We start from the raw sequence: 27,070 nt of genomic DNA, 5'->3' as shown, positions 1-27,070 counted from the left end.
CTGGTTGCCGGGCAGCGGCGGACTTTACTTAGGCGGATATCATGGCGAAGAGTCACCGGGAAGCCGTGCTGGCTGCTGCCTGTGTACAGACCCCCGTCCACCCGCACAGCCGGACCCCGCTCACCCTGTACGAGAGGCTGGAGGAGGACAGACTGCGCCTGGCCGGCTACACGGAGGACCGATCGGGGGTGAGAACTTCTAATAGAGAGCATACCATGGGCGGGGGTGGGTGAGAGCTTCCCATATAGACCATCATATAGCCAGGAGGACCATGGACTCCCAGTCATTGGAGTATTCCTCGGCTGTCATACCTGTCCTGGAGCTGTACTAGCGTCCCGGATCTGTACTAACGTCCCGGATCTGTATTCGCGTCCCGGATCTGTATTCGCGTCCCGGATCTGTACTCGCGTCCCGGATCTGTACTAACGTCCCGGATCTGTACTAACGTCCCGGATCTGTACTCGCGTCCCGGATCTGTACTCGCGTCCCGGAGCTGTACTAGCGTCCCGGAGCTGTACTAGCGTCCCGGATCTGTATTAACGTCCCGGATCTGTATTAACGTCCCGGATCTGTACTAACGTCCCGGATCTGTACTCGCGTCCCGGATCTGTACTCGTGTCCCGGAGCTGTAATAGCGTCCCGGATCTGTACTCGTGTCCCGGAGCTTTACTAGCGTCCCGGAGCTGTACTAGCATCCCGGATCTGTACTAACGTCCCGGATCTGTACTCGCGTCCCGGATCTGTACTCGCGTCCCGGATCTGTACTCGCGTCCCGGATCTGTACTCGCGTCCCGGATCTGTACTAGCATTTCGGGGCTGTGCTTGCGTCCCGGATCTGTGCTAGTGTGCCGGATCTGTGCTAGCGTGCCGGATCTGTGCTAGCGTCCCGGATCTGTACTAGCGTCCCGGATCTGTACTCGCGTCCTCCCGGATCTGTACTCGCGTCCTCCCGGATCTGTACTCGCGTCCTCCCGGATCTGTACTCGCGTCCTCCCGGATCTGTACTCGCGTCCCAGGGCTGTACTAGCGTCCTGGAGCTGTACTCGAGTCCTGGCGCCGTACTAGTGTCCTGGCCTTGAGCATGCATCCAGTTAATTTTCTGAGCTGTATGCATGTAAAACATCCCATTTCGTTTAAAATAGACATAAAAAGCAAAACGTTTCTGAATAGATAATAAAAATTATAAATACCTTTTTTCCCTTTTTTTTTTTTTTATAAGTGATCACATTCCCTCGTTTCTCAGCTGCATAAGACTTGGGGGGAGGAGAAGCAACAGGACACTGAGTGCTCAGTGAATGGCTGTGCTGTGGGGGCGTGTCAGGACAAGTCTGATAATTGGAGGAGAGCAGGCTGAGTTCCCAACATTGCTAGAGAACTGACCACGGTGTGCTTAGTGTGGTCAGTTTTTAGGAAAGTAGAGAGACAAGCAGGAACACCAGGGATTTAACATAAAGGGAGCAATACAAAGAGAACAGGATACTTTCTCATACAAGTACATGGTACAGCAGCCACATATCAGGAATATGACGTTTTGGGGTAACAAACGCTTTAAAGAGGTTGTTTGGTCAGAAGGCTTTCTATCTTAATGCATTCTATGCATTAAGATAAAAAGCCTTCTGTGTGCAGCAGCCTGCCCTAATACTTACCTGAGGTCCATCTCTATCTAGCGATGTTGCAGGAGTGTCTCGGCCCGAGACTCTCCCTTCTCATTGGCTAAGACAGCAGCGTGGCGCCATTGGCCCCCGCTGCTGTTAAACAAATTCAGTGAGCCGAGGAGGAGAGAAAGGGGGCATGGTCACGGCTCCTTGTCTGAATGAACACACAGAGCTGCGGCTTGGCTTGGGTGCCCCGTAGCAAGCTGCTTGCTGTGGGTGCACGCAACAGGAGGGAGGGGCCAGGAGAGCTGAAGAGGGACCCAAGAAGAGGAGGGTCACTCTATGCAAAACCGACTGCACAGAACAGGTAAGTATAACATGTTTGTTATTTTTAACCAAAAAAATAATGAGACTTTACAATAACTTTAAGGACCAGGCCTATTTTGAAACAAGTAAAAATATGTTTTTGTTTTTGTTTTTTTGCTAGATAATTACTTAGAATGTCCAAACAAAATATAATATATATTTTTTTTTAGCAGAGGCCCTAGAGAATAAAATGGTGGTCGTTGCAATTTTTTTCATGTCACATGGTATTTGCGCAGCAGTTTTCAAACGCAATTGTTTTGGAAAAAGTGCACTTTATTGAATTTAAGAAACAAAACACAATACCAATTTTACAAAACCCAATTTTTTTTTTTGGAAAAAAGAAAGATGATGTTACACTGAGTAAATAGATACCTAACATGTTATGTTTTAAAATTGCACACGCACGTGGGATGGCGCCAAACTACAGTACTTAAAAATCTCCATAGGCAGCGTTTTAAAAAAAAATTACAGGTTACCTTTTTAGAGTTACAGAAGAGGTCTAGTGCTAGAAATATTCCTCTTGCTCTGATGTTCGCAGCGATACCTCACACCATTTACATATGTGGGCGCGACCTACATATGAATTCACTTCTGCGCGCGAGCATTGGGGGACGGGGGCGCTTTAAAACAATTTTTTTTTATTACTTTTTATTATTTTTTTCCCTTTTTAATTTTATATATTTTTTTATCACTTTTATTGCTGTCACAAGAAATGTAAACATCTCTTCTGACAACAAATAAGCATGACAAGTCCTCTTTATGGAGAGATTTGGGGTCAACAAAACCCACATCTCTTCTCTACAATGGAAAGCATCAGATCAAAAAAAAAAAAAAAACATTGATCTGATCCTTTAAAAAAAAAAAAAAAAGGGATGGCCTGGTTAACATCGGCCGTGAACCAGAAGTCGCTCTGGGCCTCCTAAGCCATAGAGATGAGCCAGACGCTATCTTTCCTTTGCTTATTTCTATGGGCAGCCACCGCAACTGTTGGGTTGGTTCTCGGGCACCCCGATCAGCCAGGTAAGCCTGAAAACCATTCCTCCCACTGCTTCTAAAAGTGGTCCAGCGGCTAATCAGCGGCTCAGATCACTTTTATTGGAAAGAGCAGCAGCTTTAGAAAATGTTAATACCGGCCATCTAGCTGCAGTCATAACCCCGGTAATAAACAGTAAAGTGATGACGTATTTTCCCAGTTGGGTAATCAGTGAAGCCGTACACACAACTACGCCTATCTTCAAAAATGTGTGCTGCGCTCAGCAGTGCAGAAAAAGCAGGGTCACACAGATCACCTAAATGCGTTTGCACGGTATTGTGTATCCATTCGTTTGAATAAAAGGATTGTACACATCCTAAGGACTTTTTCACACCTGGGCGTGGGGGAAAAATGTTTCTGCCCATGTTTTGGCAAATGTGAGAAAAACGCACATTGTGATTGCGCTCCTATTATTTCTTACTGGCACCCCAAAAGTGGGTAAAAGTTGCGCAACAAAACAAGTGCTGCAAAATGCGCTTGGCTCGGTGCCAAAATTTGGTACATTAGATTCTTTGATGTATTTTTGGTTCGGCAGGAGGCCCATTTAAATGTTGCCACTCCAAAAACGCAAAAAAAGAACAAAATCCCGCGACGTGGGAGCGTTGCTCAGATATGAACAGGGCCTAAATGCAAGTACTTTATGCTAGGTGCGTATTTAATGCAGGATCTTCTGCCAGTAAAAACCTGCGTTCAATTAGAAAATGTACATGTGCCCCTGTGAATGGATGCTAAACCTCTTCATACATGGCTGGACTTTCTGGCGATTTCCTGTGAATGGGTCCAAGTTGTGTTCCAACACCACCCAGCTAGACAACTTCAAATGACAAATCAAAGGAGCCAGGCGGAAAAAAGTTGGCCTAACAGTAACTGTGTCCAATCAACTGCAATCCCTGTTTAGATATTCTGATAACCACCACCAGCAGACAAAGGGTCTACCATCAGAGTTGTATAAAGTACTCGAAACCAATTCTTGAGTAAAAGTAGAAGTACTAAAGTATTCAACATTTTTTGTACTTAAGTATTGCAAGTAGTTTTTTTTTTAATTTTGCTAGAGTAAAAGTACCAGTAGTTTTGAAAAAAAAAAATGCTATTCAAGTACTGAAAGTAAAAGTACAAGTACTGTGTTATGTAGTTATTAAAGAAAGAAGTCAAAAGTTTGAACATCATATTGTTTTTTATTATTTCCAATGCAGCTTTTATTTATACATACAGTAGCATTTATTTTCGTATGCACTGATAATACACATGTTTTGAGCTTCATGAAACCTGCCATCTACTGTTCTGGCAGTGGTAATTTTTATAATAGTAACGAGTAACTATGCAGCACAAAAAAAAAATATCGGAGTAGAAGTATTGAAATCATTGAAAAAATGTAGTGAAGTAAAAGTGGAAGTAGGAGAAAAAAATTCTACTCTAGGAAAGTACAGATACCGCCTTTCGGTACAGTAGTGAAGTAGTTCTACTTAGTTACTATACATCTCTGTCTACCATCCACATTTAGTGTGGAGGGGGGGGGGCTATTGATTTCTTCTATTTAGCTCACCACTGGGGTATTTAGAGAAATCTTAAAGCTGGCTGTACACTGTGAATTTTGGCTGATTCCTGATGGATTTTAAAGCATGGTTGGCTCCAGTGATGATCTCCAGCATATTAGGACTAGGATCCAAACCTATGCGTGTGAGCCTGTCACATGTCATTTTCAACCTTGATAAGAATGTGGGCAGAGGGTGGAGTGGACTGTAAATTAAAACAGAAGGTAAATGACCGACGTGCAATAGTAAAAAGTGTAATTGTGGTGTGAAGGTCAGCTTGTAGTAGTAGGGATGAGCCAGGTTCAGTTCACAATACTAGAGCTCAGGCGCTAAATCTGAACCCCAAGTCAGCAGGAGCTGAATGTTAAAAAAAATGTCATGGGCATTTTGTAGGCTAATAGGCAACACGCATGGCATTGGAGAGGGGCTTCCCTCGGGATATATATTCCAATGCAAAAAAAAAAAAAAAATGTAATTCCATTTGGATGGGAACAGTGATTTTATGTAATGCTTCAAATGAAACATGAAAAATGCAAACATCCATTAAATATAATGCCTGGGGGTTGCCCTGAACTGACTTCTGAACTGGTACATCTGTACGGTGTATACAACCTACTACAGCAAAACTGACATTTACAAAGGAAAAAGCTTTTAAATTGCCGGTAGATGACCGCTCCTGGGTGCTTCCTTCTGTTTGTACACAAAGTGGCTGGAGATTCCCTTCATCTATACGAGGCTCTTATCCTAAATGAGGGTGGGATATAGATGTTAATGGGGATCCCACACAAAACAAATTGATGTTCTATGTCACATTGCTCACATGCCATTTAATCCATAATGGTGTCATTTACATCACGGCTAACAAATGATCTTGCTCAATAGGATACTTTTAGTTCATGTTCTGATGATGGAGACCAGCCTTGCAAGATGAAGGATTCTAAGGATTGGGTTCTAGATGTTTCAAGAATGGATCACGCAGACAAAGAGTATTACCTGAAGGTGGAGAGACTGAAGAATGCCCATGTGGAAAACATGGAACAGCTGGAGAAAATGTATAAAAATAAACTGAACCTGAAAGGAGTCAACAGTGGTGATTCTGTTGTCAAAAGCACTTATCGGTATGCAGGTTTGACAATTGTTTTATTAGATATACCCATATCTATGTGTAATTGCTCACATTTGTGGTTTTTGGATTTGTGGGAGTACATCTTCATGACAAAAATTAACCTAGAATCAATGACATGGCAGCTGTTGTTATTCAGAAACATTTTTCGAAGAATAGAGGCAAACTTTGCTGGAGGAAGGAGATGGCCTCAAACATTCTTATAAAAGTGCTTGCTCATGCCATCATCATTTCTTAAAATTACACTCTTAGAGCGTGCATGTCTAGTGGAATCCCAGGGATGTGGTTGAAGATACTTGCATCACTCTTTGCTAGCCATCAGACAGGAAACTTACCTGCCATTGCTCTAGAACAGGGGTAGGTATCCTTTGAGAGGCGAAGATCTACCTGGACAGCATTTTTTTATGTCTGGGGAGAAATGTGCTACCCCCCCCCCCCCCCCACAAGTCTGATGCAGTCCACCATGGAGAAAGGACATCTGGTACTGCAAGCTGACTTGCTTGACTTGTTTCAGTCCTGGCTGGCTTCAATGTTAGCCTGGCTGTCTGCTCTGAGTTCTGGTCAGTGTAAGTAGTATGTAGGGCAGTGTTCAGGGGTCAGTAAAGGCCAGTAGCCTGTAGGACACTGTACTGATGTCAGTAAAGGTAAGTAGGGCTGTGTACAGAGGTAAAGTAAGTAGTAGGTAGGGCAGTAAAAGTAAAGTAGTAGGTAGGACAGTGTACAGAGGTCAGTAGTGTGTAAGGCAGTGTACAGAGGTTGGTAGTACGAAGAGCAGTGTACATGGAAAAGGTAGAGGAGTGGACGGGGGGTTAGGAAAGCACCTCACTAGGAGGCTCAGGGGTGCACATTACTGGACCTTCAGGAGGGCACACCACTGGGGGGTCAGGAGGGCACTAAAGTGGTTTCCTGATACAGAGCAGTCCACAAGTGCCTTGTATAGACTGAAGAGGAGGGCCTGTGGGGATCAGCACAGTACACTCCGGGGATGAGCTCAGGCGCATTAGGACAAGAGCCTGAACCCACCCAAGCTATCTCACCTGAAAGCTGTCATAGGTGGCAGAATCATTTCCATCCCCACAGCCGTATTATAAGCAAAGGGCGTGCTGTGGAGAGGGGAATGCTTTTGCCAATTAGCACTGGCTTTGACAGCTTCCTATGCAGCTCACTGCTTTCCTGTGCAGCTCTGCCAGTTGAGGGTCGCTGAGCCAGGGACAAGCTTGCAATCTACCATAACATGCCTGCAGTGGACCAGAACATCGCTTTTGACGGGTTACCAACCCAGATGTAGAGTGTTCAGCAGGGCTACTAGGAAACAGCCTGAAAAAGGCAACATTTAATATTTGTAGGTTTGCTTAATTTTCCCCAGATATATCTTTAATAGTGCACAAACAGAGTGAAGTTTCTGTTTCTTTCCCAGAGCTACACAATCCACTACTCTATCATATGCAACCTCCAAGAATGTTCATGCAATGCACCTTGGTATTTTATCTTTTATGTGCAAATATTGTAGTGGTATCTTTTTCTTACTTTTATAATATTTGCATTACTTTGAATACATTTGTATTATTTGCACAGGCCATTGCTTACATTTTATTTGTACATGATTTATATATGTATATCAGTGCATATGTACGTATGTGTGGGTATATGAATGTTTTTATTGCTGTTGTCAGAGAGCTACCATATAATGTATTGAAAACAATGAAAGTAAAAAATGAAATCTTTATTATGAAATTGCAATGGCCATTTACCCTTTTTTTTTCTCTACGGTCATTCCTTTGATGCATTGGCCTACCCATGCAATATAACAGCCTTACCATAAAAACTGAAGCTCCTATTTTCTGAGGCTGTAATTATTTCTCTAGGGAATCTCAGCTTTTAGCCTCTGAGCACAGCCTGTTCTTTTGTGTGCTGTCCAAACACCTGTCCCACCCAGCACTGCATATAACATGATACTACCACATCTGCTGACAAAAGGATGAATATGACTTATGCCATTCACCTCAATTCTGTCCCTTTTTTCAGTATGTAATGCAGGGACTTCAGCAGTGCAATGGCTGACATAAGTTTAAGGCTGGTATCACGCTTGTGAGATGACAGACATTGCATGTGATTCGCACCACATTGCTGTGCAGGTCACATGCGATGTCTGCATGATGCGATTTCAGCTATGCAAACTGTATGGTTGAAATTGCATTTGCACCAAAATGGTGCAGGACCCTTTTTTTGGTCCGAACTGGGATCAGATCACATAGGTGTTCACACCTATGCGACCTGATTTTTGCACCATTTGACAGTTCGCACTACAATCTGCGAACTGATCTGGGGGTGTCATTAACTTTACATTGACACCCCCAGCTGTTCACAGCTCTGTGTGCACCAGTGTGCGATTCAGGTGCGAAGCCGGACCTTGCACTGAATCTTAGGGTTTGCCGCATCGCACCAGTGTGAACCGGGACTAAAGGTACATTCTTGGGAATCATAAAATGTTCAGTTTACAAAAAAAATGTTGCCTCTGACTGCTTGCACATTGATTCTATATTTTTTGTGATCTATATCTAATAACATTTATTTTTTTAGATAGTAAAAGTTATAGTATCTAATAAAATGTACTCCAACTCTTGATATAAACAGGAAACACAGCCTACTTCCTTAGTGTTTCTAAATCTCTGTTTAAAGTACACTGTCATCTGCCATTTCTGACCTTTCCTTTGGGAAGCTAGCTTACTGGCTGTCAAGTTAATGCGTGAGCTTCAATGCTGTCTGTCGCTGACCTGGAACAAATATAGAAATAATTAGGTCTGACTCATTTAATGCATGCTTGTTCTGGCCCTGTGATTTAAAAGTTATTAAGTATGACATAGCCAGGCAACTAGCATTTTCAGAAGACCAGCATTGCTAGCTTGAATCTTTCCCTCCGTAAGTCACTTAAAAATACTTACTATTTGCGGTAATCCGGGTTACTTGGAACACCAGTTGCTGACTTGTGCAAAAAATCTGGCAAGTATTTACAGCACTATTCAGTGTGAACTTCATACAGTATCTCAGACAGACAGGGAAAGGGAAGCTGCACAGCAAAGAAGCATGTGTAAGAATCTGTTTGCAGTGGATCACATAGATCTTAGTTTATAGGTAAAAGTGATTGTAAAAGTTCACCTTATAAAGCAACCCATTCGGTTTAAAATGGAAATGAAAGGCAAAACATTTTTGGATTAATATATAATTGTAAAAAAAAAAAATATATAAAAAACATTATAAATACCTTTTTTTCACTTTTTTAAAAGTGATCACATTCCCTCTGTTCTCAGTGGCATAAGAGCTAGGGAGAGGAGAAGCAGCAGCACACTGAGCTTCCCAGTGAATGGCTGTGCAGCGTGGGCGTGCCAGGACAAGTCTGATCATTGGAGGAGAGCACACGGATTTCCCAGCATAGCTAGAGAACTGACCGTGATGTGCTCTCCTGGTTGGAGCGGTCAGTTTTTAATAGTAAGGCAGAGGGACTGGCAGGAACACAAGTGATTTCACATAAAGGAAACAATACAAAGAGAACAGGATACTTTCAAATAATAGAGCATGGTACAGCAGCATATCAGGAATAGGAACTGTTAGGGTAACAAACGCTTTAAGCACAGACAACATAAATAGTTTACTGATTGATTTTACTTATTGCCTGATGATACCCTTTAATATGTTTTGATTTCATTTTAAGGCCAGCGTGGGAGCAGAGACCTTCTCAGCCACCTGGAACTGGGTTTAATTCCGTATTTAAACCTGAATTTAATTGGAATGTCTCCTCTGGTGTATCAGAAGCATCTTTTGGGGAGCAGTCTGATGGAGAAGACAGCTGTGACACACAAGATTCCACTTCTGCCAAAGTGAAAATCCTTCAAATGTGGAATGGATTTAATGTACAGGATTACATTAAGGACACAACACTCGATAAACAAAAGTTAAAATGTAAAACTGACAAAGGGAAGCCAAAAGAATGGTCTCACAGAGTTACCATTCCAGAACCTTTTGATATGACTGTTAGGGAGTCTAAGAAAAAGGAGGTGAGTGCTAAGTCCAAATCCGAGATTGAGTTGGAGAACATTTTGCTAAAGAAAAGACTCAAGGAAGAAGCTGAATGTCAAAAGAAGTTCAGAGCAAACCCAGTTCCAGCTTCTGTCTACCTTCCTCTCTACCACGAGATAAAGGAAAGAAATGAAGATAGACGCAGATTTGTAAAAGAAAGAAGCAAGGAGATACTTTTGGCATCTCAGAAGCCATTCCAGTTCATTGAAAGAGAAGAGCGCAAGAAGCAATTTAGGAAGATGCAACTTTTTGATTTAGACGATTCAGTCAATCATTATAAGCATTTCAAAGCAAGACCGGTTCCAAAATCTATATATGGGACCTCTGTCGATGAGAGACTTAAGGAAGAAGAGCTATATCGAGGAATTAGGATACATATGAGATCCCAGGAACTCTTACGTACTTCCTCTTATCCTACCACTACGCTGGCTTGTAGAAGTAGCACAAACAAGTGCAAAGCAAAATGTTCTCAACCTGTAGAAGAACCACAGAGCAGGCCTAAGATAAATACCCAGTTACCCAACTTTCAGATTGTGCATCAAAAGAACCAGAAACATCTTGTAAAAAATAAGAATGTCAAACACGTGACCATCTGTGACCCTTTTCACCTACGTACTGATAATATTCCATCTCATAGGGAAAAAATTCTCAAGGACATTGAAGCTGATGAAGAACGTTTAAAGGAGACCCGTTGGCCATTTAAGTCTCCTAGGAGCCAGCCACGAAAAAATTCCTTGATGGTATCTCCACGTGAAGAGGCCCATGTTGAAACTCCAAGATCCACAGAATCCTCTAAAAGAAGAGAACAGGCTGTTAGGTAAACTAATATGTTTATCTGGGTGCATTGACTGTTTTAAAGCTTGTTATATTCACACACCTGCAGATGATTGTAGATCAAGATATACAGTGGGGATCGAAAGTTTGGGCACCCCAGGTAAAAATTTGTATTAATGTGCATGAAGAAGCCAAGAAAAGATGGAAAAATCTCCAAAAGGCATCAAATTACAGATTAGACATTCTTCTAATATGTCAACAAAAGTTTGATTTTATTTGCATCATTTACACTTTCAAAATAACAGAAAACAAAAAAATGACGTCTGCAAAAATTTGGGCACCCTGCAGAGTTAATATTTTGTACTGCCCCCTTTGGCAAGTATCACAGCTTGTAAACGCTTTTTGTAGCCAGCCAAGAGTCTTTCAATTCTTGTTTGAGGTATCTTTGCCCATTCTTCCTTACAAAAGTCTTCCAGTTCGTTGAGATTTCTGGGCTGTCTGTCATGCACTGCTCTTTTAAGGTCTATCCATAGATTTTCAATTATGTTGAGGTCAGGAGATTGTGAAGGCCATGGCAAAACCTTCAGTTTACGCCTCTTGATGAAATCCCCCGTGGATTTCGAGTTGTGTTTAGGATCATTATCCATTTGTAGAAGCCATCCTCTCTTTAACGTCAGCTTTTTCACAGATGGCTTCAAGTTACCATCCAAAATTTGCTGAAATTTTATTGAATCCATTTTTCCTTCTACTCGTGAGATGTTCCCTGTGCCACTGGCTGCAATACAACCCCAAAGCATGATTGATCCACCCCCATGCCTAACAGTTGGACAGAGGTTCTTTTCATTAAATTCTGTGTCCCTTCTTCTCCAAACGTACCTTTGCTCATTCCTGCCAAAAAGTTCAATTTTAACCTCATCGGTCCACAGAACTTTTTTCCAAAATGCATCAGGCTTGTCTATATGTTAATTTGCAAAGTTCAAACGCTGATTTTTGTGGTGAGGACGTAGAAGAGGTTTTCTTCTGCTGACTCTTCCATGAAGACCATATTTGTACAAGTATCTCTTTATTGTGGAATAGTGTACCAAAACTCCAGTGTCTGCCAGATCTTTCTGGAGGGATCGTGCAGTCAAACGTGGGTTTTGAATTGTTTTTCTCACAATCCTGCGAGCTGTTCTGTCTGATATTTTTCTTGGTCTTCCAGATCTTGCTTTAACTTCCACTGTTCCTGATGACTGCCATTTCTTAATTACATTCCTAAACGGAGGATATTGACATCTGAAAACGCTTTGCTATCTTCTTATAGCCTTCTCCAGCTTTGTGAGCGTCAACTATTTTCAGTTTCAGTTTTCTAGACAACTGCTTAGAAGATCCCATGTTGCTGATGGTTGGGGCAAGGTCAGATGAGTCTGGGCATTTAAAACCTTTGAGATTTGACATCACCTGGTCTTCCCAGACGATGATTGAGAACAATCCATGATACTGGCAGGTCTCAGCCTTGCAAAGGGGGCAGTGCATGCTATAAATTCTGCAGGGTGCCCAAACTTTTGCAGACGCCATTTTTTTGTTTTCTGTAATTTTGAAAGTGTCAATGATGGAAATAAAATCTAACTTTTGTTGACATATTATAAGAATGTCTAATCTGTAATTTGATGCCTTTTGGAGATTTCCCCAGCTTTCCTTGGCTTCTTTATGCACATTAATACAAATTTTTACCTGGGGTGCCCAAACTTTTGATCCCCACTGTATCTTTATAATTGATGAATGCTTTGATCCATCAAGCTCTGATTTATTCTCTCCTATATTCCTTCTATTGCTTCATAAAAGTGGCATAAAAAGCATTATCACATATGCCTGTATGGTTTTATTATCTAATTTATGGCTAGTTTCTGGTGTTCAGAGCATTTGAACTTTTCCCCTATTCCAAGCAAGGGAAAAGCTAGCGTAACACAGTGCTCATGTCAAGTTGCAAGAGCTCTGCTAGACTTCCAGAATAGCTGAATGGAAAGGGTGCTTTATAAGCCACCTGGGAATATTAAGAAAAACAACCATATCACTATAAAAATGTTCTTAATATTCTTATGTCAACTAAAATAGAACCCAAATGTAACAATACTTGACCTTTTAGGTTCCACAAGAACAGGAATCCTGGCCAAGGAATGTTGTTTAAAGGGTGAGGAATAGTTTAAATATTAGGAAGCCTCCCCATGCAGTGTGGATTTTACTTAATAACATAAATGAGCTACGTGAAGCCTGGCTGAGATAGACCTGATGATAAGTAAGGTGTTGCCTTATATATGAAAAAAGGAGATATCTGTTGCTACCTCCGTCAGCCCATGTGAGTGTAGTTTATTAAGCGCTTAGGCCTTGATTCTTGAAAACCTGAGCAATGAAATTGAGAAAAAAAAATGAAGTTATTGCCTATACCAACCAGTCCAAATGTATTTGTTCATAAACCTAAAGCCGTATTAACCACTTAAGCCCCGGAAAATTTTACCCCCATTCCGACCAGGGAGTATTTTGCGATTCGGCACTGCGTGAATTTAACGGACAATTGCGCGGTCGTGCGACGCTGTACCTAAACAAATTTGGCGTCCTTTTTTTCCCACAAACAGAGCTTTCTTTTGGTGGTATTTGATCACCTGTGCGATTTTTTTGATCACGCGCTATAAACAAAAAAAAGCGTCAATTTTGCAAAAATAACAATATTTTTTTATATGAAATTCCCCCAAAAAAAATGTAAAAATCAAAATTTTTTAACATTTTCGGCCAATTTGTTTTATGCTACCTATGTTTGGTAAAAAAAATCGCAAAAAGCGTATTTTGATTGGTTTGCGCAAAAGTTATCGCGTTTACTAACAAAGGGAAAGATTTTTGTCATTTTTGTTGTTTTTTTTTTTAACGCGTAATGGCGGCGATCTACGTTTTTTTTTTTTTTTTTTTTTTCGGTACTGCGACATTGGGGTGGACAGATCGGACCCTTGACTGACATTTGTGACACTTTTGGGGTTACCAGTGACATTTCTACAGTAATCAGTGCTATACATATGCACTGTTACTGTAAAAATACACTGGTAGTGAAGGGGTTAACTTTATTTGGGAGGGAGGGGCTGTGTGTATCCCTAGGGGCGTGCTTTCTACTGTGATTGGCTGTGGCTTGAGCTGTAAGGACACTGATCAACGGATCTACATACTAGATCCGTGTGATCAGTGTCTTTACAGCGAGGAGAATGACAGGGGGCTTGTTTACACAAGCTGCCTGACATTCTCCCTCTCCCCCGCCGATCGCCGAGTGACCGGCGGACATCGGGTCCGCTGGTCACACGCGCGGGGGGGTCCGTGACCACGCCTCCGGGGGCGCGCGCTCGCTCCCTAGACCCTCACAAGCTAGTGACGTAGCCCTACGTCACTTTGCCTGTGAGGGGCTGACTGCCGACGTAGATCGGCGTTAGGCAGTCGGCAAGTGGTTAAACCCAAAAGCAAAAATTTATTATAATGCAGCTTACCAATTCTTAGATGTAATGGCATTATTAGTTTTCTATTCTTTTCTGCTTTTTTGCTTCTATTTTCATCTGGTGATCCAGCCAGCCTGTTTTTCAGGAGCACAAGTTTTCCAGCAGAATTTATCAGTTTACATGGAGGAGAAAAACCACTTCATACCGAAAAGAGTGATCAGCTTTTATTTATTCATGCAAAACCTTTATCCGAAATAGAAAAAAAGTTTTGCTGTAACTGATTATGCAATGTGAGTTGGAGTTTGACTTTAGTTTGTTTACCACTTCAGCCCCGGAAGATTTTACCCCCTTCCGGACCAGGCCCCCTATTTTGCGATTCGGCACTGTGTTACTTTAACGGACAATTTCACGGTCGTGTGACGCTGTACCCAAACTAAATGTATGTCCTTTTTTTCCCATAAATAGAGCTTTTTTTTGGTGGTCATTGATCACCTGTGCGATTTTTTATTTTTTGCGCTATAAACAAAAAATAGCGACAATTTTGAGAAAAAAAAAACATATTTTTCACATTCTGCTATATGACATTCCCAAAAAAAATGTAAAAATCAAAATTTCTTAACATTTTAGGCCAATTTGTTTTCTGCTACATATTTTTTGTAAAAAAAAATCGCAATAGGCGCATTTTGATTGGTTTGCAGTTATCACGTCTACTAACTACGGTAAAGATTTATGTCATTTTTATTGTGTTTTTTTTTTTTTTTTTTTAAACTAGTAATGGCGGCGATCTGCAATTTTTTGCGAGCTGACGTTTGGCGGCTGCAGCACTCGGGCAAGAGGGATTATATGGTTTTTTTTTCCCCTACTCATGGGTCCTATTCTAGGATCGACCTTTTTTTGGTCCCTCACGCCCAGTTGCATGCTGTCCGCATATCATCTATAGGTTCTATTACTTGGTCAGACCATGCACCAGTTCTGATGACCTATGCTTTATCTGAGGCCCAAGCCTCTAAATCAATGTGCTGGAAGCTTAATGAAAGCCTGCTCCAGAACTCTATTGTCCTGGCTGAGGTCCAGCGGGAATTACGTACTTACTTTGAACTGAATAACCTCTCGGACTGTAATCCAGGGGTTGTTTGGGAAGCCCATAAGCATTGCGGCGGACAGATCGGACCCCTGACTGACATTTTTGACACTTTTGGGGGTACCAGTGACAATACTACTGTAATCAGTGCTAAAAATGTGCACTGTTGCTGTAATCATGACACTGGCAGGGAAGGGGTTAATGGTATAGGTGATCAAGGGGTTAAATGTGACCCTGGGGGAGTGATTCTAACTGTGGGGGGGGGGGGGCGTAGCCTGTGAGATGACCATAGAGACATGTGATCCTATATAGAAGGATCACATGAGCTCTGTGATCATCCCAGGGAGAAGGACGGCCGGCTGTGTTTACAACAGCCGACTGTCCTTCTCTCTCAGCGGGAACGATCACGGATGTCAGGTGGCAATCAGAGCCACCTGACACACCCATCGGCTTCCCCGCTGACAAGCGGGGGCAGCAGCGTGCCGGCTGTGGCGTGCGCTCGCCCCCTACACTCCCGAGAGCGAGCGCCGTACATGTATGGCGACTCGCCCAGGAGTGGCTGCCTGCCGCAGTACATCTGCGGCGGGCGGTTGTAAAGGAGTTAATGTATTTAAATCTGCTAATTTAGTGCTATCCTCCCGCTCAGTCTGGCAATGCTGCTGTCTGCTGTGCTTTCTATGCTCATTCATCCAGAGTGGTGTCCCACTAATACAGGAGGTGTGGTACTGGCCAGATCACCAGGTGAATACAGAGGGGAAAAAAGCCAAAGAAAAGATAACTGTTGCAGCCACCACAACTAATGATTGGTAAACTGTAATATACTACTTTTTTGGTTTTGGGTTTAATCCTGCTTTAAACGTAAAAGTCATTGCTATTTGCAATAAACTCTAGTTTTCTGCTCATTTTCTTCTCTCTAGCTTTAACTACTTCCCGTCCACCCTATTACAGAATGACGGCGGGAATGTGGTTGTGTTATCCTGACCGGACGTCATATGACGGCGGCAGGATAACACAGCTCTGGGCGCCCCCCGGGGGCGCGCAGAGCGGCGATCGGTGATGCGAGGTGTCAGTCTGACACCCTGCATCTCCGATCTCGGTAAAGAGACTACTGACGTAGCTCTTTACCATGTGATCAGCCGTGTCCAATCACGGCTGGTCACATAGTAAATAGGAAGAGCCATTGATCGGCTTTCCTCAGTTCGTGCCTGACAGGCACGAGTAAAGGCACGCCGATCGGTCGCTCCCCTGATGGGGGGGGGGGGGGGGTCGGCACTGGTAATCAGATCATTGATTACCAGTGCAGACCCTCGGGGGGGGGGGGGGGATGCCACTAGAACCACCAGGGATGCCCACTATGACCCCAGGGATGCCCACTATGACCCCAGGGATGCCCACTATGGCCACCAGGGATGGCAATCATGGCTCAGGGAGCCCCCCATTGCTCTCCCCATCAGTGCTGCCCACAAGTGCCCATCATTGCCATCTTTCAGTGTCGCCCACCAGTGCCCATTATTGCCCACCAGTGCCGCCTATTAGTGCCCATCAGTGCCGCCCGTCAGTGCCGATCAGTGCCCATCAGTGCCCACCAGTGCCGCCTATCAGTGCCCATTAGTGCCCTTCAGTGCCACCTATCAGTGCCCATCAATGCCGCCTAGCAGTGCCGCCTATCAGTGCCCACCAATGCTGCATATCTGTGCTACCTATCGGTGCCACATATCAGTGCCTATCAGTGCCACCCCATCAATGCCTCCTCATCAGTGCCTGTCAGTGCAGTCTCATCAGTGCTCATCAGTGCAGGAAAAAACTTATTTACAAAATTGTATAACAAACAAAAAAACGTTTTTTTTTTTCAAACTTTTCGGTCTTTTTTTATTTGTTTAGCAAAAAGGAAAAACCCAGAGGTGATCAAATACCACCAAAAGAAAGCTCTATTTGTGGGGGGAAATGACATAAATTTGGTGTAGGTACAGTGTTGCATGGCCGCGCAATTGTCATTCAAAATGCAACAGCGCTAAAAGGGGAAAATTGGCCTGGGCAGGAAGGGAGGAAAGTGCCCTGTATTAAAGTGGTTAATAGCATCTCAGACCTAAAAAGGCTTTAAGCTATGCAAAGAAATCTAATACGCCAAGGGTCAAAATCCTTCAACAATCTTCTTGGAAAAAGTAAAGTTCTTGGAGAACCGTGATTGCTAAACATCTGTATCATCCATGTATTTTACTGCAAGTTCATACGATTTATCCTTCAAAATTATTTTTTCCCCATAATTGTCAACTCTCAAACATTTTACAGCAATCATTTGTATTGTTTTCAAATATTTTTTATAAATCCTGGGAAGGAATGCTTGAATTTGTGATGTTGTTTGTAAAGTCACCTAACCATCATCATATTTGGTAAAAATAGTAAAACCAACCTATGCATGTTGTGCCTTCCCCCTATACATATAAACCTCCAAATCCTCCCTTTTTTAGAAATTAGTGGATTAGAGAAAAAGATGCATATCCCCATAGAGACCTATAGACTCCTCGTAGAATCCCAAGATCCTCTTAGATATCAGAACAAGTTTGAGTCAGTTTATGTCCCTGCCAGGAAGTTTATTGAAGAACAATTAAGAAAAGAAGAAGACGAGGAAAGGATCCGAGCAAGAAAGAAGCAGAAAGAGAAATTACTGAAGAAACATATATCTAGAAAAGTTAAATCTATCCATCCACAGCAAGCCAAAAACTCACATAGTAAATTAAAAGAACTCAGGTAATGACTGTGTTTAGACAGTGCTGTCTCCATCATATTTGCATTTTACTGGAGTGCAGAATCTGTACTGCTAGTTGCGCATTACTTCCATAAACAATGTAAGCACCTCATCCTGGGTGTCCTAGACAAAATGGCAAGCATAGGAACCGTTATCCCTAATGTCTGGAGCAAGTTCCTACACTTGTCTTGTAGCCAATGTGTATCCTGTGACTAGGGATCACCTGATACTAGTTTAAACCTGCCTGAGCTATGGGACAGTAGTCAGGATCTTGATATACCCTCTAAAATGAGAATAAAAAAACTTATATGCATGCTTCTATTTATAAAAAAGACAAGGACTTAGAGCCGGTTCACAATCGTGCGGCTGCGGCGTTCGGATGTAATGTCGGAGCACACTGCTCCTTCATTACATGCGATCGACATACTTTGTATGGCTAAATTCGCACCACACCCACAGCAAACACGCACAGGACCCTTTTTGGCAGCCGCATCAGGTTCGGATCGCACAGTGGTTCACACTTGTGCGATCCGATCCTGTACGAACTGTAAGATCGCACTGCGATATGCGATCAAACTGGGGGTGTCGTTAAGATTACATTGACACCCCCAGCGTATCGCATATGACAGTGTGAACTGCCGGGGGTGCGTTTGCGATGCGGGAACAGGCTGCGGATTCGCAGCCTTCCCGCATCGCATAAGTGTGAACCGGGGCTCAGAAGACTTGGTTTAAAATTGGCCACGGCCGTTTATTACTGGTTAAACTTCAATAAATAACGAATCAATAAATTTTATTCAAAACTCCAGACAACCCAGCCATTACAGCTCAGGCTGCATCAATAAATAAAACAATTATTTTTCAAAAGACAAACTCCCATACTCAATAACATACTAGTCCCCCCTTGCATAGTTGCAAGAGTGACCTTCCACATAACAAACAGCCGAGACATAAGGGGAGGGGGGGTTGGGAAACTCCAATGTTGAGTGCTGTGAAGTGACTGAGCCCCTCAGGTAATGCAAGCTCCTTTATATAACCTGTTGGAATGTTCTAGAAATTCCTGAGATACCTTCCCACTTTTTTGACTAACTGACCTATCACCTGACAGACTGCCTAAACTCCACCCTTAACCACAATATCTCCAGGCAGGTTCCCTGAGGTAAATTCTACCTGCTATCTTCCCGCCTAAACCTGACTGGAAATAATCTGACCTGCCACTTATCCCATGAGAAAAAGGGGGGCATATAAAATGCCCCTTTTTCTTTCATTCCGCCATGAAGCTTTCACTGCGGACCACCAATCAGAAATGGCCGAGGCATTCCCTGCCTTGTAGCCAATTCATATAAAAGGGGCTATTATAAGTTATTATGTGATATATTGTTGGCTGCCAGTGCCAACAGCCCAGCTTTAAAATTAGCTTTCTGCTTCTCATGTGAAACTATTGCCTATAATTATTTCCAAATCCAAATGATGGATGTTATTTCTATAATAAACATTACTGAATAATTTACATATTTTTTGTGCCATTTTTAATTCTATATAAATAAGTGTTACTTCCCTAATTTTGAAATTTTACAACAGGAGAAATGAAAAACAGAGGATGGAAGAGTACTTTGAAGAGTTGGATGCAATGAAAGACCGAGTCTCACAGACACCCCTCTTACTGGAAAGGGCTAGAAAGGTTGGTACTGGCCAATTTTTGTAATGGGTCTACCAGCACTGGAGATAGGTTTAGACTTTGTGAGTATATGTGAACATATATTCTCCATGTCCCATATCCAAAGCCTTTTTATTGGGGTGTGGGAATGAGTTTATCAGGTTTTTTTACTGTGTCCTGTTGGGGAGATCTTCCCATGCTCATTGCCCTAGTAGTCGCGCATCTTTGGTGTCCAACCTGCAGCCTACATTCAACGTTATGTGTTAGATTGCTTCTAGAAGTTAAAGTAGATTGAAAGACATCTACTACCCAACTGCCTTTAAAAAAATAAAAATTTAAATAAAATTACCTTTTCTTTTAATCATTTTATATGCAGTCACATGACCGGTAATAATCAGTGCTGCTCCTTTCCTTAGTTACCCCGGTGTGTAGATTTCCCCTAGGAATGATGAAGGAGGAAAGTAGCTGTATGTACCTGAGCAGAGAGCGTTGTCAGAGCTCAGACACCTTTGCAGTGGGTGGAAGCATCTGACTTGTTCAGAGAATATACGTACTAATGAAGTGGTGATCTGACAAAGCTTGGGGGATGAGCCATTTCAGTAAAGCCTGAATTGCAAAGTCAGCAGAGAAAATAAAGCGTACAAGTATAAATATTCCTTAAACCGCACATCAAAGCAAGCCCACTTGTGATGGTATGTGGCAACCTCAAGATTGTGCTCTCACCAGGCCACGCCCCCAACATGTTTCGCTCTGCCCCCCCCAGAGCTTAATCTCATGAGGATGAAGATCCCAAGTGAGGGGGGGGGGGGGGTTGTATCATTGGTTGCCTCAAGCAGTAAAGGGCAAAAAGTTAGCAATGGAGGAAGCATGGTGAATGTAAATTAAAAAAAAAAAAAAAAAAACAAGCTGTGTTCAAAAAAACACTTACATCAAGATATCTCTTGAGCAGCATACAGGGATAGTGCGGATGGCCATGGGGACACACAGCTGTCACAATCAGATGGAAGACCACTGGCCAACACGTTCGGACCTGCTAAATCAAGATGAATCACTGGTGGCGTCTGGAGCTCACACACAGCACTGTCAAAGCTGACACAAACTGTTGCACGGGCAAGGGAGAGAACGGTCCGCAACGCGTTTGTGGCCCTGAGGCTAGTAGCCTGACAAATGAGGTGGGGCCTCAGAAACACGTTGCGGCCCGCCCCCTCCCTTGCTCATCCAAGAAACAGTTTGTGTCAGCTTTGATACTGATGTGCATAAGCTCCAGACGCTACCAGTGATTCATCCTGTTTCAGCAGGTCCAAGCATGTGGGCCAGTGGTCTTTCATCTGATCATGACAGCTCTGTGTCCCATGGCCGTACACACTATAGCTGTATGGTGTTCATTAAATACCTTGATGTAAGTGGTTTTAATAAAGCTTGTTTGTTTTTATAAACTCGCATTCACCTGGCGCCCTCTGTTGCTGCCTTTTTGTCTTGTTTGAGGAAATCCCCACTTCCTGATTGAGGAGCTGCCTGTGACGGTGTGCAAGACATTCCCTCCAGCCCAAGGATTCATCCCTCTATAGAATTTGTCCCTGATTTCAATACTAACCAGGACTGTATGGACTTTACTTTGTTTCATTATTTAGTTATTTATTTACCATGAATGATACATTGTATATGTTTGATCTCCATCACTGATCGTTAGTGCTGATTTGCTCTCTACTTGGTAGTTTGTGACATATTGCAGGTCAACAGTAAAGAGAAATGTCAGGTGTGCATAAATCTGGCTGTGGAGATCTCTAATGAAGTCAAATGAATGAGCAAAACATAGCCAGAATTATGCACTCCTGATATTTCCCTTTACTGACCGAGGCAACCAATGTTGCTGAAAATATTTTTTTCTTCCCTGCAAAGTAAATGCATAATGTGCTAGTATGCAACGAGTGATACTTACCTCCAACGAAGCCCACGATGTCCGCGCTGCTGGCCGCATCCATGTCTTCTTCCGGGTCTGCGGACTCCGGCAGGATTACCGGCCAGAGCCGTGTGACGTCACTTCCGCACATGCGCGTGGGAGCCGCCAGTCACGGCACTGGGCTCTAAAGAAACGGCACGGGCGGCCGATCCTTCAGAGCGCATGCGCCGATGACGTCATCGGCTACATGCACTGCAAATATCTCCTAAACGGTGCAAGTTTAGGAGATATTTACAGCACCTATAGGTTAGCTTTAATATAGGCTTTACTATAGGTAAAAGTAATTAAAGTGGGTTTACAATGACTTTAAGCTCCGAGAGGCAGAGTGAAACGTGTTGGGAGCGGGGCCTTGAGGGAGCCCAGGCTAAGGTTGCCACATACCATCATGAGTGGGCTTGCTTTGATGTGCGGCTTGAAGGATATTCAAACTTCTACACATTGAGGTTTGGTTTAGGTACAGGCTCCCTCCCCAGCCAGCACTCACAGAAGTGAACCAGGACTAGCATCCTTTCCTAGCCTGAGCGGCTCGCACATGAGGTGAGCACTACACAGAGAAATCGCAGGATCGCCAAGTACCAAAGTAACCAAGTCTAAGAAATTTAAGCATATTGTGATTAGGCATATGGGAACCATGTAATATACTGTTTCATTTTTGCCTGGAGAAATACTTTAAAGGATAAGTTCACCTTTACTGAACAATTAATACATGCAGATATTTTTGTAGAAAAGAAAATGTGCATTTCTTTTTTTTTTTTTACCTGTAGGGGCCTCTAAGTCATTGCACCCATGATCAGTAGATCATGGGTGCAATGTGGGCTCCTGCAGATGTGTCCTCTGGCTTTTAGCCTGCACCTCTGTATGAGCTTTGTGTTTGAAAGTTGGAGGACATGTCAGTGGACTACAAGAGCGCTCATCAGCACCCCTGCAGCCCGTTGAAATTACATGTCTGGTAGAGGCTATTTGTTTATTCTTTCACAGGAAACTATGAATAAACGTCGCGGCTGTGTGAGCAGAGCCCCACATATCCAAGCTGTTTTAAAAAATGATAGCAGGTGCAGGGTGAAGAAGCCCTGACAACTGTCACAGGTAGGGGATTAGGGGGCCAGGAGCATGTTACATCAGTAGTTCTCAACTAGGGTTCCTCCAGAGGTTTCTAGGGGTTCCTTGAGCAATGAGCAATTTCTGCCCCTCAGATAAGTTCCCCTGGCGCCATTGATCTTTTTAGCTATCTGGAAGAAGGTAATTCTTCCCAATGTCCACTAGTGTAAGGAGCATTCATCCCACTGACTATCACACTAACGTATTATGAGTTGTAAATATAGTCATTTTTAGTAGGGGTTCCCTGAGATCTGAAAATTATTTTAAGGGTTCTTCTGTGTTGAAAAGGTTGAGAAAGGCTGTGTTTGTTACACTTTTCACCCTAAATATGGACAGAACATGTAACATGTTGCAAAGGTAAACTTGGTGTCTAAACAGTTCTGCTTATTTCTTTTCACACTAGCATACTTTGTCTATGCTCTATGGTATGTTTTTTCACATCTGGGCTTTTAAATTGGATCTTGTTGAGTAATTGTTAAGGTTTTAGAGAGAACAATGTGGAATTATTGATTTTTCTTCATCTCCTGTAGCATGTCTACAGTGTTCAACCACATTCAATAGCGTTACATACATGTAATATTACATGCAGCCCTTTAATGTCAAGGGCTGCTCTTGAGCCCCCCCCCCATACCAAGAAAGTTGACCACCACTGACATACAGGAAGTGAGGGAATATTCCTAGTGAAGCCCCATCAACGATAATAGAATGACAAAGGTTTTAATCCTTCCACATGCCATCCAAAGCTAAAGAAAAGTGAAGTTTGATTTTCTGTGACATTTTAAAGTATAATTTTAAATTTCTTAAACACATTGTGAGATTTAAAATAAAAGTTTGATCTTTTATTGCCTATTGAATTATCACTAAATTCAGAAAGGTATGCTGTAAGAACTGGGTTATGTAAAGTAAAAACCTTTTGGAAGTAAAAGATCCCAACCCTGTAACACGTTTACCCTTCATTATAAGGTGCCCCTTAAAGTCTGAATAAATGTGTAGTTTATGTTAAGTTTTCTCCTGACAAATAATAAAATATCTGATATACTGTAGATTCCTAATGATTACCGATGGTTTTTGGAACTTCTTGTGACACTGGAGTTATTATTATTGATGTGTTTTCCTAACTTTTTTATCTTGGAAAAAAAAAAAGATATATATATATATATATATATATATAAAGGATAATAGCAGAAGGCCCAGGGCTCAGTATACTCATACAAAATCTTCCTATGATGAGTGATGAGACATAGAAGTTGATTTACCAAAGACGAATAGACTGTTTACTTTGCAAGGGAGGTCACACTTCGCATGAGGATTTTCCCCAGAGGTTAGTTAATGTGATAAAATTTATTTGCAAAAAATACCCAATTGTGTGCAAGGAAAAAAGAAAAAAACATAATTTTTGCTTACACATAATTGGATAATGGAAGCCAGAAGGACTCATTCCCTCAGCTCTGGAACAATTTCCTCCTGCAAAGTTCAACCTACCTTGGAAAACTGGCCAGTCTGTTTGTCTTTGGTAATCAACCCTGTGTTAGAATAGTTGATTGCTTTGAGTTTAGTTGCCTTTCAGTGGGCTCATTTAAAACATTTTCTTGTCTTCTGTAATCTGTTTGTAGGAAAACGCTCGCCTGTGTGCTGAAAAGCGTTACTCCGATGTTCTGAAAGATGCAGGGTTGCCTGATGATTATGTGTTAACCAAAGGCCAAACACTCCACGCTTCAGGATCATTCAAAGGTCCTGGTGCAACAAAAGAGGAAGAAGTGAATTCAGATGATGAAGAGGGGTAATATTATATATCAATTTGAAATCATATTGCATTAACACTTTAAGAGCTGTCTCGGTTCCATTACCCTTTTTATCCTTTGTGGTCTAGCCTAAAGTATTATACATCATTATTTTGGTACAAAGGATTTCAGATGGTAAAATATTTGGATGCAAAGATTCGCTTTTTTCTAGACTTGAATTTCAATTTTGAGAAATACATGGCATAACCTTAAATAAGATCAAGGCAGGTTTGCTTGGACCCAAAGTAGCTTGATGATTTTCACACACTTGATATTTTTAAATTACTTATTGAAAGAAGAAGTCCACGTTGAAACTGGCATTTCCAGGAGTGTCAATCTCCTGAGTCTCCCCTGCGCTCACCAGTTCCTACTGTTGTTCTCCAGGTCACTACTGTATCTAGTAATGGGTGGAGATGAGAGTGAGGAACCACAGAACGCTGAAGAGAACCACAGAGATTGACACGTATTGGTTTCAATGTGGACTTAAGAGGAAGATTTCTCAGCAACAGAGAGGAATTTGGAAATGTGGGCAGCAGGAAAGGTAGCAAAGATTAGCACTGACTTCCTCAAAGGTATTGCTCACTTGAACATTTTGAGAAACAGGGTCACTTAAAGGGGGGTCTGGATCAGATAAGAGAAGATCTAATCCATGCCCTCATGCACCTCTGCAGTAATATATCAGTGACAGTAGGATCTATTGTTAACTGTAATCAACAAGCATTATATCACTATCACAGTGATCTGTTACTGCATGGACAGCTAGATCTGCACTAGACATGTGCCTGATTTTACCAGCAACTTGCTTTCTGTGTTTTAGTCACAACAGTTAATTTCGTAATAGACAGTATAATCAAACTTCTGTAGGACTGATAGACAAGCCCACACACATTCTAGAGCAGGGGTGTCAAACTCAATTTGCTTGCGTGCCGCATCAGCATTATGGTTTCCCTCAAAGAGCCTGTGTCGGTAAGACTAGATACCCAGTGCACACCACTCCCCCTTACATTAGATGTCAAGAACCCACACTCAGAAGTCGAGAGTCTTCCGCCATCCCTTACATCACAGGGCACCTCACTTACCCTGTGCTGCTGCCAGGAAGAACTTGGGGGGTTGAGCGGTGAGCTGCCGCAGTCTGCTGAATGCTGAGACCAGGGGAGGTGGAGACAAGGGGTGCTGATGCTACACGGAGAAGCACAGGATCTGTCTGAGGAGTTCTGTTCTCCTCACTGCTGGTGACTGCTGAGACAAGGTGGAGGCAGAGACAGGGGGGGGGGGGTGCAGCTGAAACGGCCTGGTGAGCCAGATTCGTCTTGCAGGCCTCGTGTTTGACATATGTGTTCTAGAGCCATTTGAGTCAGATAGCCACTTTTTAGTATGTTTTGGTTAACCACTTGCGGACCTCTTACTGTACATTTCTGTATCTATGTCCGCCAACACCCGCGATGCTTTGGTACACAGGCAAAACATTCCAGAGCTCAAGTGGATAAACAGGGAAGCACCCAAGGGTAACCTACACAGTTGTGGGGAAAATATACAACTTGAGCCCAGACATTAGTGCTGGATAGTAGTATTCTTGATCACTGCACCATTGTGCCTGCAGAATACATTTATGTATGTTGTAAGGATAGAATACTGAGTCAGTGGTGAAATAATAGTACATAAACTGAGAGTAGGCAATGCTAGTTCTACTGTTATTGAGCCATTTCTTCTTCTTCAGCAGAAATTCACAAGGCACTTTGGAAATAGAAGATTTGCAGGAAGATGGTGATAATCATGATGGCTCTGCCAATGAATCTGAAGAAGAGAAACAGGAATATAGTACTGATGAAGATCACACTGATAGTGACTCTTAACCAGGATTTTAAACCCATAACTGGAGTCATATTCAAAAGCTAAATCAAACTTTGAGTTTGGGAATTTTTTGTTTAAGGCCCCTTTACACTTGTGCGACTTGTTCTGCGACTTGGGACTGCAAAGTCACATGACAAGTCGTACCCCTTGATTTCCAATGAGTACCGTTCATATTCATATCTGTGTGACTTCAAAGTAGTCTCTGCACTACTTTGGTCCGACTTTGATGCGACTTGAGGTCCATAGACCTCAGGATTACACCTTAGGTCCATAGACCTCAGGATTGCTTCAAGTCACTTCAAAGTCATGTGACTTTTAGGTCGCACAAGTGTGAAAAAGCCCTAACCCATAAAGTATAAGTACTCTTTTCCGAAAGGATCTAACAGCTTCATCCACTATATAAATGTAATCAATTAGGTTAAATCTAAATAATTATATTATACTGTCCCATCCTCTTGCTTGCCTAAACACAGATGTGGAGCTTAAACAATGTACCAATGATCTTAGAAAGATCTGATGTACCACAGTAAAACAAGGTGTATCTGGCAGCAAAAAGCCTTGGAAAGCACGCAATTTACAAAAGTTGTGCACATGCATTTCTAGAAGCATCAAAGTCACTTTTAGGAACAACGCAGCAACGGAAGTACGTAAACAAAGCAACAACTTCATATTGTTGGTGAGACTAGTCCCTAATTTTGCATATCTTGGTGCAAGAAATACCCCTAAATCTTTGGTTGAATGTGTACTTTGTATGGGAGAGCAGACATGGAGCATACAGTGCCTTGCGAAAGTATTCGGCCCCCCTTGAACTTTGCGAACCTTTTGCCACATTTCAGGCTTCAAACATAAAGATATAAAACTGTAATTTTTTGTGATGAATCAACAACAAGTGGGACACAATCATGAAGTGGAACAAAATTTATTGGATATTTCAAACTTTGTTGACAAAT

The 27,070-nt window shown here is 42.5% G+C and overlaps 1 protein-coding gene across 2 annotated transcripts; it reads left to right on the top strand.

The window, feature by feature from the left end:
* Positions 1-22: 22 nt before the first annotated feature.
* FAM161A (FAM161 centrosomal protein A) lies at positions 23-26,201 on the top strand. Of its 2 annotated transcripts, XM_082250021.1 has the most exons (7): positions 23-188; positions 5,409-5,644; positions 9,359-10,540; positions 17,617-17,778; positions 19,355-19,454; positions 24,102-24,268; positions 25,990-26,201. In XM_082250021.1, the coding sequence occupies exons 1-7, from the start codon at positions 42-44 to the stop codon at positions 26,120-26,122; spliced, it is 2,127 nt and encodes a 708-aa protein (XP_082106147.1). In that variant the 5' UTR covers positions 23-41; the 3' UTR covers positions 26,123-26,201. The 2 variants fall into 2 exon arrangements, with proteins under 2 accessions (XP_082106147.1, XP_082106146.1); XM_082250020.1 differs by lacking the exon at positions 17,617-17,778.
* Positions 26,202-27,070: the final 869 nt, after the last annotated feature.

This window comes from Pelophylax lessonae (assembly GCF_965119305.1).
Source record: "Pelophylax lessonae genome assembly, chromosome: 3".
Classification (NCBI taxonomy): Eukaryota; Metazoa; Chordata; class Amphibia; order Anura; family Ranidae; genus Pelophylax; species Pelophylax lessonae.
The sequence above is the reverse complement of the archived record's forward strand: the minus strand, read 5'-3'. Positions and strand labels throughout refer to the sequence as shown.

Excerpts from the sequence above, each read along its gene's own strand:
- FAM161A (XM_082250021.1), top strand. The coding sequence starts at position 42 with ATGGCGAAGAGTCACCGGGAAGCCGTGCTGGCTGCTGCCTGTGTACAG. Across the intron at positions 5,645-9,358 it reads GTTGTCAAAAGCACTTATCG|GCCAGCGTGGGAGCAGAGAC; the intron begins GTATGCAGGTTT and ends TTTCATTTTAAG. Across the intron at positions 17,779-19,354 it reads AGTAAATTAAAAGAACTCAG|GAGAAATGAAAAACAGAGGA; the intron begins GTAATGACTGTG and ends ATTTTACAACAG.